Genomic DNA, 12330 nt, shown 5'->3' on the forward strand with positions numbered 1-12330 from the left:
TCTGCTCTGATCTGTGAATGTGTTGGCCTGGTTCCATTGCTTAAATTCATCTGGCCACTGGTTGGAATGTTTTTATATATTCTACTCTAATGGTATCTTCATTCAGTCTTCTTACTCAAAACTGTATGTAACCCAAAATTGGCTCTAAATCAGTCATCAGTAATAAGATGTCAGGCCCATCAGACAACATGTTTGTGTATTTTAAGAAAACAGTAGAATGCTTCCTAGTAATGAACACACACAACAAGAATCAGTATTTTCCTCAAGTGAATACTGTCATTTTCTGGCAGTTAAAGAAATAGAAACACAGAAATTTAAAACTGAATTTGATAAATTTTAATCAGTAATTCCCTGGAAATGTCCTGTATAATAAAAGCCTAATATGCTAAGTGTCCTGTAGTCCAGTCGGCTGTTCAACCAATCAAAGCGTAATATGCTAATGATATGCTAAGGCTGCTTAACTGCTCACTATGATGTGCACTCACCACCAGGGGGCAGACAGTCGACTGGTCGACCAGTTGCTATGACATGCACTGACCACCAGTGGGCAGATGCTCCAACTGGTAGGTTAGCTTGCTGCTGGGGTCTGGCCTATTGGGACTGGGTGAGATAGGCTGGACATGCCCTGGAGCTCTCCCGTGTCCCTCCCAGCCCTGATCATAAACCAGTGGGGTCCCTCAGCCTGGCCTGCATCCTCTCACAATCTGGGATCCCTCAGGGGACGTTGGAGAGCCAGTTTTGGCCCAATCCTGCAGGCCAGGTAAAGGGACCCCACTGGTGCATGAATTTGTGCACTGGGCCTCTAGTATATATATAAAAACTTCAAGTAACTAGAACCAAGTACCTTAACACTCAGGTGCTCTAAAACCATTGTGGTGGCAAATAAAGTAAACAGATAAAGGTTATGTCTGCAGCTGTGAAAACAAAACTTGATTAATGAGACTTTAGTAGTAATCACCTAAAAGACCACATTCTAGCAGCGCTCTGTCAGGATTTCTCTAAGAAGCTCAAATAAATCCTCCAAAGTATCAGCAGATAGAAGAACATTGAAGTGGAGCTTATTAAAATAAGCAGGTATTTTGAATGTACTAAGAAATGTGTGACTCAGAATGCAGTGACACAAAGGCAAATGATTTACTGCATTCTAGAAAATAGAAAGGTTCTGAGGGTTACTTTAATCATTTATTTTGCAGAAAGGGCATATGATGCTGTCTAGAAGGATTTATAACTGCACATTACTCATTCCAACCATATGAGTAAGGCAAATGGGCAGATATTTTTTATAGAGCAAGTTCCAGAATACTTACTTCCATAGGTCAGCTCAAAGGCAGACTGGCTTTCTCTATCTTCTAATTCTTTGGCACATTTCAGGGATTAATCCTGATCACCTCACTGAGTCACCAAGAAAAGCATTAACTATGTTAAATACATAGAATTTTTTAAAGTAGGAACCTGTGCAGTATTTAGAACTTCCATTGGAAAGGATTTGCCTAAAACAACATTTGAAATCCCAATACTTCTTTTGCCTGCTGGATTCCAGAATGCTGGATTATTCTGAATAAACAGTTGCCTTGGCTGAAGACAGAATAATGACCAGTGTAGACAACAGAGTTACAGAAGACAGTGTTAAAAATCCAGATTATTTGCATTTGCTATGAATAGTTTAAGGATTTGCCAGTACCTTTAACTTACTTAACAAATATTTTTTACATGGATCAGTGTTTAAAGTACTTGCTGAGTCTTTATATCTATCTCTTTAGCTGAATAAGAGATTGGAGGGAAGAGATCTCAGATTATTCTAGATTAATTGAACAAGCTTTTTTGTTTATCATTCAGATTTAAGCCAAAATAAAGCATATTATTTAATTGCGTTGACATTTATAAACTGAGAAACCAATGGAAAATACTTGAGTAATTTAGATTTTGAGAAACATTAAATTAAAATGGAAACTTGGACTAGTTTTTAGTAATTGCATCTGTTCTAGGCAAGTCATTCACTTATTATCTCTGCCTGCTGATGACATTTAGCTTGGAGACATTTTATTGTGTGCCCAGTACATTGCGAATGGCTGTTCTTGAAGCTGTAATGGCCTGAAACCTACGATCACTAAACCTTCCTGAGGAAGCATGGCTCCTACAAGTCCCCATCTAAGTGGGCATTGATTCCAAACTACCAGTTCATATCTGTAACTGCTGTGTGATTTTAGCATGGAAATAATTTCCAGTTCAGATTGTGTATCTCTCTCTCTTTTTTTACTCTTTGGTATCAAATAGAGTTCTGGAGAATAGTAAAAATAAAGGATGTGCACTCTACTCAAAGCCTCATGAAATCTCATTTCCTCATAATGAATTATCTGGGAAAACCTTCTGTCTAATATTACATTTTAGTTTTTATGGTGATTTAGAAAAGTTGCTAAGGATGGGTAGAGATAGAGAATAGAAAAATGAGAGTCTGACTAGAAGGAGGAAGTATGGATACATTTAAAATGAATGTTTTCTAAGTAGTAGTTAGTTCTACTTAACAATTGGTCAAGGCCCAAGAAGTTTAATTTTTATGGATTCCGTATTACAAGTAAATATTGAGTTAATATAATTATTAGCAGAGAGTGACCAAAAATCTATCATTATGGAAGAAGGGACTAGAAAAACAATTCTACCAGAGTTCTATCAGATCATGAACTCCAAAGAACAATAACTCTTACCAGATATAACCTTGAGTATATTCTCAAATTCCTGATAATGTAAAGCTTAACTTGTTCTGAGGAATCGCAGATGCATAAACCACTGGATGACCTTTGTGGGAGCTCCTCTATGTGGAAACAGTTTGATTTGAGTTATAGCTGGAGAGCTAGATTTAAACATTTTTGGTCCTCATTATAAATAATTTTTCTTTTGATTACAGCATCTTCACAACTACTTCACAGTGACCCTTGGAATGCCTGCTTGGTGTTCTTATGTCCTTTTCGTCATAGCCACCTTGGTTTTTGGCCTTCTCATGGGTCTGGTAAGAGATAATGCCAATCTTTTTTCCTGTCCTTAAAGCCTAATAGGTTTTATGCAAAACTGCAAAGCAGCCAAGAGAGAAAAAAACACATAAACAAACATTATTTTGTGTGTAATCTAAGCAGTTAAATAGCATTTGCTTGTTTGATACTGCTTACAATGCTAATTTGAGAAATAATGAAAAATTCATTAAATCATTATCTTTTAATTCTATCCTTTATATTTTCTGAAGATGTGTGCTGCCCAAAATATAGGCAGTGATGAAAGGAAAAGTTGAGACCATACTTGAATTGATAGTTTGCAAGACAACCCCATCAGTGGTGATTTCACATATTGCCTACTTGATTAGAACTCTGTGGTGATAAGGCCAATGCTGTGGATCTGTTCCTCCAGTGAACGAGATGATTTTTTTCTTGTTCATATCCTCCCATTAAACCTCTTACCCCAGCCAGCTGCTTACACATACACTCTCTTTTTTCCGAGGTGGATTTTATAAGATAATGTTGATAAAAAAAATACAGTCAATATTGTGAGAAAAAAAAATCAGATGCAAAGCACATATAGTGCTTACATATCTAGTAGGTATCTGTGCATTTTCTCCCTAGATGTTTTAGGTAAGATTTGGAATAATAAACTTATTTATTTAACTATATAGGCAGCTATAAGTGTTGTGGCATACTTTATTCTTTGATATAATTTGTTAATCTTTCTCTTTACGTACATTTGATCAATTTGATTGAGCTTTAAACTAATTAAAATAAATTCTTAAAAGGCCTTACACTATATATGAACCACATAGCTCCTAACTACTATATGATAGGAATAAGTGATGATTACTAAAAATTAATATAAAAAGACAAACTTTTAGTTAAGATTATCTTAAAAGTCTGTCCTTACATTTTATAATAAATTGTGGCTCTTTAGCAAAGTCTTTTTTTTTTTTTTTAATCCTCACCTCAGGATATGCTTTTATTAATTTTTAAACAGAGAGAAACATCGATTAGTTGTATGATATTTTTAATGGGGAGAGAAACATCGATTAGTTGCCTCCTGTATGTGCCCGACAGGGGATTGAACCCACAACCTAGGTATGTGCCCTGACCAGGGCTAGCAAAATTTTTTAAAAATAAGCTGAAAATATTAGCAGTTGTTTTATAGCAAGTCATAAGTTAGTACAACAAAGTCCTATTCCAGGGAGCCAATTGTATTTTGCCATGAGCATGCTTCCTTCATACTATGGTTTATATTTGAGATTTGACTAAATGTTAACCTCACGGGTGGGGATAGAACTTAGATATGTCATTCATTAGGTCCTAGGTGTGTTCCATTCTGATGCACTAATCATACTGCTATTAACGTGCCCCTAATGCTCTGGCCTAAAAGGATTTGACTTTGCATATAAATTTGACCTTCGATGTAAATGTACTTCTCCCATCTACCGTCTAGTCCTAAATTTTTCTGATAGTATATTCTGGAGCCACAGGAGCATGAGGTTCTTGTAGAGGGAACAATATGAGATCCCTGAAGACTGAGGTAGAGCTATGGAGAATGTAGGTTGAATGTGAGCCTAATGCAAGACCATTGGAAAATCTTCTCAGCATAAAGTTTTAGAGTTTTATCTTTGAGGTTGACTTTTAAACCCAAGAAGTCATGTCAGATGTGCCTATGTCCTAAGTTCATTTGGAAACAGATTTAAATAATCAGTGAAGGAAGGTTATTAGAGGCTTTACCCAAAGAAAGAAGAGAGTTGATTCAAGACTGTTCAAGCGATTAAGTGACATAAGATGTTATTCCTTTATAAGAAGTTGGGTCTCCTCAGACTGGCATTCAGAGCTTTCTCTGGACCTAAGCACCCCCATGACTCAATTTGATGTAGCTTAAAGGAGCTAGACCTCTGCTGCCACCCAACTCTTCCTGACTATGCCCAGGGCCTTAAATGTGCCTTCTTCAAAGGCATCATTCTTGATCCTTCCCAATGGTTGTAATCTCTGTATCTCTTAAGTATCTATCAAAGTGCTTTGTTCATTTTTCTTATGAAGCTCAATTGTTCTATATTGATTTACAATTAAACTGCCATTTTTTCTCTTTTTGAATCTTGCCCCAGATGTTAACGAACCAAATATTGAGTAAATTAATAAATGAAAATACAGGTGGTAATAATTCTGAACAAAATGTAGGATACTCACTTGACATTTATAAAATTGAATTAAAAGTACTATGACTTTGAGTTCTTTAAAATTTTAGAATACCTTTAAGACACTGGTATAGGAAGTACTATTACTGTTTATGGTGAGTGGCAGCCCATGTACAGACCAGTTCGGTTTGTCCAGAAGAGTGTTTTTTAAAGGCCAGTTTAGACTCGGCTGATAGTGTCTATTTTCTTATACCCGCTTGATTCATCTATTTTTAGTGGGCTCTCTTAGGCATTTGACTTTCTGACCCCTGTTCTCAAATATTAGCATTTCCCTATACTGTATCACATTTAAAAAAATAGGAAATTCTTAAGTATACCCTTTTCTGTTTTGAGGACTTTTGACCAACTTCTAATTATTTATCTATGGCTATCTGGTTGTAGAAACAAGGCTTAATTTTAAGGTTCTTTGGAAATAAATGTCCTACCTACTCACTATAAAATCACATTTTTTCCCCTCCAGGTTTTGGTGTTAATATCAGAATGTTTCTATTTGCCATTTCCAAGGCATGTATCTGAACATCCCGGTAAGTGTGATAAACTCATGTAAATAAGAGTATTTTTGGAATTCTGTGTTGTGCCCTTTCATGCTCATATAGGTGGTGATTTCCCCTTGATTTGCTAGGTTACCAAACCACCACCACTAAATTCCTTAAAATATGTTCTCTATATAGACTTGAACAAAATTCTCCTTTTTCTCTCTTAAATTAAGGAATATTTCATCTTGGCAATTTCTTTTTCCCTTTAAGTGTATGCCCTTCATTAATCAGTTGACACCCTTTTCTTCATTCAAACTGGAATGAAAAGGGAGGGAGGGAACTCACATTTATTAGGACTTCATTGTGTGCCTGTAACTATTCTAAGTGCTTTGAAAGAAGTCTCCCTGCCTGGCTGGTGTTGTTCATTGGTGAGCGTCCATCTATGAACCAGGAAGTCATGATTCCATTCCCAATGGTCAGGGCACATGCCTGGGTTGCCGGCTAAATACCCAGAAGGGGGTGTGCAGGAGGCAGCCAATTGATGATTCTCTTTCATCCTTGATGTTTCTGTATCTCCCTCTCCCTTCCTCTCTCTGAAATCAATTAAAAAAATTTTTAATTAAAAAAAATGAAGTTTCCCCAAATCTTTGTACGGTTTCACAGTGTTTCTGAGATCAAATAGCCTGGATTTGCATGTTTTAAATTCTATTTTTGAAACTTTGCATAAAGACTTTTATGAGACTTTGTTGAATTTTATGTTGGAGTTTAAATAAGCTATATTTCTTTTTAATTTTTGAAGTTTTCAATGCTTTGGGACTTCCATAGATAAAGTCCGGTGCTATGATATGGATACATTATGAGAAATGCATCATTAGGTGTGATTTGGTCTTTTATGCAACATCACAGAGTGCACATGCACACACACAGATGATACAGTCTTACTTTATACAGCTGGCAGCAGAGTAGGCATTTACACAGCATCACCAGCGGCACACGAGAATTACCTTGCTCTGCCACAGGACGACTACAATAGGAATTTTTTAGCCCCATTATAATCTTATGGGACTGCTGTGGTATATGCACTAAGTCCTTGATTGAAACGTTGTAATGCCACACATGACTATAATTAGAAGGTATATTAAGTTCCTTAGAATTCTTAGAAGTAACAGAAAGCCAATTTAAAGCAATTTGGGGGGAAAAGAAAATGTATTTAACACACTCTGATTGGCTCAGCTTGTCATATGGTGAATAAGTTACCATGGCTAGTGAGTGGGTCACTGAGCCAGATTCTACAAGGTACAAAATACAAAGCCTGAGGGAACCTTTGCCTTCCTGGGCTGGGCTAGGACGCCAACCAGAGATCTGTCCTGGGTAATAACAGCTTCAAGATGGAGAAAACTGTCGTGTGCCCCCCTTTCTTTATTTCACAGCCAAACAGTTATTTGCTGATTGATCATTGTTTATTCAGAGGCCGTTCCCCTCTCTTCCCTCCACAGAGCAGAGTCGGAAGTCAGAGGAGGCTGATAGGGCTGAACAGTTGCAGGATGCAGAGGACGAAAAAGATGACTCAAATGAAGAAGAAAACAAGGACAGCCTTGTAGACGACGAGGAAGAGAAAGAAGACTTTGGTGATGAGGACGAGCCAGAGGAAGAAGAGGAGGAGGACAACCTGGCTGCTGGTGCGGATGAGGAGACGACTGATACCCAGGCGCAGGGGCCCCCGCGGGAGCCCCTGGAGGAAAGAGAACCCAATGAGACTGAGGAAGATGCCCCTGGGCAGCCCCGTCCATCTGACACGGAAGACACATTGAGGCAGCGCAAAAGTCAGCATGCTGATAAGGGACCTTAGGTTCACAGACTGTTTCCAAGAACATAGAGCAGAGGAGTGTGCCGGCTTCCCTCTGTCTGCAGTCTAAACCAAAATCCTCACTGTTTCCCGAGCAAGCTTCTCTTAAAAAACCATCGTAGTCATGTAGTCTCGGCATTACGCCTAACGTGTATTAATGAGAATCCTTCAGGCATGACAATCAGGATGCGTGGTGGTCGGATATGCTTGGGGATTTGGGATGGGCACGCATGCATTTACTTGGGGCGAGAGAGTTTTGACCAGCGGTAGCGGTGCCCAGCCCTCGTGAGGACTGGTCATTGACCAGGCTGCACGCCCCATAAAGTGAAAGCAAAGCAGCCTGAGCATCCTCGTGTGTAGCAGAAGTCTTGCTTCTCCTTGTGTTAAGAAGTTACTTTTGTCAAACTGTAAGAAACATCAGGCACCATAGTACTGGGCCCCTTTTTTTAGAGAGAAATGGAGAGGGCCCTGGATTATTGTAGAAAAGAGCTTGGCAGTTGTCTTGACTTTAAATCTCCATTGTTATGTCTTATTTCGTACCTGTCCCATTTCCAGCTGTCCTGCCAAGGGCCTGCAGGCTCCCCACACTTCACATTGCTTCCTAGTGAGAGGGCCAGACAGCAGCCGGGTTGACATCAGCTGCGTTTAGTGGATTTAAGGGTTTAGGTCATCAAAAACCGCAGCCCGTGAAGCCGGACTGTCAAACAGCTCGAATGCAGCATTGTAACCTTTGGGGATTCAAAAAGTAGTAGGGATTTTACAGGAGACAATTTTGTTGTTTTTTGCCAAAATGTAGTAATTTTTTTCAAAAAGTCCCTTCAGCAATATTCTTTCCCAACCCGGAAGTCTCCTAAGTCTTGCCAGTACAAGGTAGTCTTGTGAAGAAAACTTGAAAACTGTGTTGTTTTGTTTTCATCTCAAGGCGTTCCCTGGCCTTGAACCACTTTAATAATAACTGAACATTTCTGGTTCTCCTTCAGTGATGTGCTTTTGGTGAAAGAACTAATGAAAGTGAGTATCTGGAAATGAAAGATTTGGTTTCATTTCCTTCTTTCTTAATCTTGTAAGGAATTTTATCCCTGTAAATCTCTCAGTGCTCAATCTACTGAAAGTACCCAGGAGGCCCAGTTTCTTTTTAAAAAATCCATCCATCTACTTCTGTCTTACCTCTGATTTATGTTTTAGAATAAATTCATAAAATTAGATTCCAAGCTTATGAAAGATGACTAAAGTTGATTCTACACCCCTTGAGTCCAGACAGAATAATAAGTAGTGCAGGCTTATGAAATTTAAAAGTTTCTGTCATTTTAAAAAAGAAATATGCAGTGTACTCTTATCTGGCTGTTTAGATAACCCTTTTCTCCCATTAACTTTGAACACGGGATCACTGGCGGGAGGGAGCGGTTCGGAAACTTGCTGTCTTTCCGTGCTTGAATGAGCCTGTTGCAAACTCACACAAAGGGGGTTTTTATTCTGCCAGAATCTAATTTTTAGAGATGGTTATTTTTCATCTTTCCAATTCAGTTACCTGACAGCCTCATCCTGCAGCATGAGAGTCACCAGATTTTTTTGCCCTAGCCGGTTTGGCTCAGTGGATAGAGTGTCAGCCCACAGACTGAAGGGTCACAGGTTCAATTCTGATCAAGGGCCTGTACCTCAGTTGTAGGCTCCCTAGACAGGGCTCTTGTGGGAGGCAACCAATGGATGTGTCTCTCACATGAATGTGTTTCTCTCTTTCTGTCTCTCCTCCTCCCCACTCTTTCTAAAAATCAATAGAAAAATATCCTCAGGTGAGGATTACCCCAAAAAATAAGAAAGAGTCACCAGCTTTTGGCAGCTATGAAGCTGGGGAGATCCTGACCAGACTAAGGACATCGGATTTCATTGTCCTCCCAGCCCTTCAACCCTCTCCCAAAGACCCTCAATAAGATGGTTTGACAACCCTCCCCACCCCCCAAAACAAGAGTCACCAATAATAGTTTTTCTCTTCAGACAGCAATACAACCTCAAGTTAGAGGCCACCAGAGAACTGAGGGGCTAGGAAAATCTTGAATTTGCTCATTTTCTTTCCTTCCGTAAGGTAGGTCTCTGACACATCTTATCCCAAAGTACCATCGTTCTGATGGTTGCAGCTCCATCTCCCTGATCCCGGGAAGCTTTTCTGGATCATTGCTGAGCTGGGCGTGCCCTCCCGGCACTGGATTTCTTTCTCTTATAATCAGCTGAATTGAGTTTTCAAAGATCATTAAGCTCAAGTTCAGAGCTATAGACTAAGAAAGGATTCAGTTTGGCTTTTCTGTACCAGGTATAAGCTCCCCTACTTTGTAATAAAATCATTTATTTTTAAAGTGGAATATTTGACTAGAGGGGAGGGAATGAAGAAATCTACTTTGACTTTTTAGAAATGTAAAACCAATTTCCAGTTGGACCCCAAATAGTATAATTATATATACTATTATATATATAAATGTATTTTCTTTCTCAACAATACTTTAAAAAAAAATGAAGTGAGCAAAGAAAAGCATATTGGAGAAGAAAATTCATTAGAAGTTTAAAAGTCTGGCTATGAGACCATTTTTTTTTTCTCCTGTTTTTCCTGTTTTTCAATATCCTGGCAAAAGATGGGGTTTTTACCAAGTGGTCTGATAAATACTCAACTAATTTCATTTCTTTCCACCTGAGGCCTTTAGGTTGTTTTCAGTATGACTGAATGTAAAACTAAAGGAAAAAAGTCAACCTAAAATAATTTGAAATTAACATTTCAATAGGATTTTAGGGATATTTCTTATATTTATTCCAGGAGTCAAGTGCATGGAAACATGATTTTCATTTAGAAAGTAAACATTAACCTTGCTTTCCTATATTGTAATATCAGTTATTTACTTATACAATAGTATTTTGTATAAATCAAAATTAGGTGAATTAAAAGTAACTGAGTAGTTGGAGCAGGTGCCTTTTCATCAATGAGGCACCTTCTACCTACCTTTGTCTTAGTTTCCTTTATTACATATCTTGCTAGGTCTGTTACACTACCCAACTTGCTTAGCGATCTTATATTGAGTTAGCAAACAAGCATTGACCAGGTTGGCTTTTGACACTGGAGAAAGCCACATTTTTATTTATTTATGGCCCAAACTCGTTGATAGCTCTGGAGTTGCTACATGATTTGGGTATATGTAAGCCTGCAGAGCCTGCATCCTGTAACAACTTCGGAGTAGATAATAAAAATGTCTTTCAGGGCAAGTACTTACTGTATGACTGAGTCAAGAGTGAAGGATAGGAAACATTTAAGAGTCAATAAAAGGTAGACAAGCTAGGGTACGCCTGAGATTTCAGCACCTTAAATTGGCATGAAGTGAGAGAAAGAAAGGAGATTAGTGCTTTTGCTAATGTATCAATATCTGTCTGTCCTTTATCTCCGCGTCGAAGTGTTATTTCTGCCAGTGTTATAAATGTGTGGTAGACCCATCCTGTTAAATATAACAACATTTGGAAAGTATTCACATCCTTTGTGCCAACAGAAAAGTTCTTTGTTTAGTATCTCTTTACCTCAGTCCTACGTTTTGGTTCTCCTGAGGTTATAGCTTGTCTTGCAAAACCAACGTGGAGTCATCAAGTCTGATGAACCTCCAACAGCTTGTGAACAGCGTTCCCCAACCAGGAGGTTCAGTGGAAAAGCTGTGACAGCTTCAGACCAGGACTTGGCCTTCAGGTGAAGGCTTATGCTCAGTAAAGTTTCATGTGAACTGTGACATTGTACTAGTCTATGTGAGACATACAGCTTTGACATGTTTCCAATATAGTGTAATTGTATTTGTTACTAAATAGCTTCTTTGTGCAAATGCAGTTTTTATATTGAAAATGCTTATTTGTATTGCAATACATTATAAATTTATTATTTATATTCCTTGTAATAGTCTTGATTATTTAGCCCACGGTACTTAATTATTTTCTTCTTCATCCACGTGTTTATTACTCTTTGCCTCCTCAAATAGTATCTGCAGCAACTGGAACCAAGATAGGAGTTTCTAGCAGAATGTTGCCTGAATTGCAAAGCACCTTAATCACAGAATTGTACATGATCCTTGATCCTGTGTGTTTTCATTTTATGTAAATTTCCATTTGCCTCAAAACCTATGATAGTGCTAAGTAAAAACAAAACCATCTATTGCTTTCATGTAACTGTTTTCACAAGAGTTATTTGCCTAGGCAGTGAAAAAGATTACTGTGTTAAAAATTTTCCCTCTGTGTCCATCCCCCATCCAGTCTGTTCATTTTTCCTCTTTATCCCCTTCTCCTTGACTCGGTGAAACCCACACCCTGTGCCTTTAGCTGCTCTGGAAGGTGCTCAAAACAAAGGAGGGGCCACCAAAGGGCTCCTTGTCCCAGCCCATTGTGTTGTCTATAGACTCTCACTGCTCTTGCCTCCCTGGTCTCCTTCTGTGCTGAGGTCTGGGGGTGGCCAGGCTGGAGCAGATGGCAGTGAGACGACTGGTGTGCACCCCAACCTTCCTGGCACTATGGCAGTGGAAAGCACAAAGGAGGAGAGGTGACACAAAAACCCCTGGGGACTAAAACAATGGAGATTAAAATGCTCACTTTTGAAAAACAATAGAGGGATGTATAGTAAAAAGAACATGATTAAATTTCCATACCACTGAGCTTCCTTCCCCCAGAGAAGCTGGCTCAGAATACACACTGGCCTGTATAGTGAAAAATACCCATTTGGCAGTGTCTCAGCCTACCTGAACTTGGTCTGCACATCTTTGGTGGGAGCAAAACCTGTAGCTTTTGAAGCCAATGACACGGAG

At 38.8% G+C, this 12330-nt stretch overlaps 1 protein-coding gene across 1 annotated transcript in view; it reads left to right on the top strand.

The window, feature by feature from the left end:
• TMX4 (thioredoxin related transmembrane protein 4) overlaps nt 1-12046 on the top strand; it is a 38084-nt gene extending 26038 nt beyond the window's left edge. The window contains exons 6-8 of the mRNA XM_079783602.1: nt 2903-3004; nt 5658-5721; nt 7170-12046. Coding sequence (XP_079639728.1) covers nt 2903-3004; nt 5658-5721; nt 7170-7522 — 519 coding nt within the window. The 3' untranslated portion in view covers nt 7523-12046. The remainder of the gene's footprint in view (nt 1-2902; nt 3005-5657; nt 5722-7169) is intronic.
• Nucleotides 12047-12330: the final 284 nt, after the last annotated feature.

Source organism: Cnephaeus nilssonii (assembly GCF_951640355.1).
Source record: "Cnephaeus nilssonii genome assembly, chromosome: 11".
In the NCBI taxonomy this organism is placed as follows: domain Eukaryota; kingdom Metazoa; phylum Chordata; class Mammalia; order Chiroptera; family Vespertilionidae; genus Cnephaeus; species Cnephaeus nilssonii.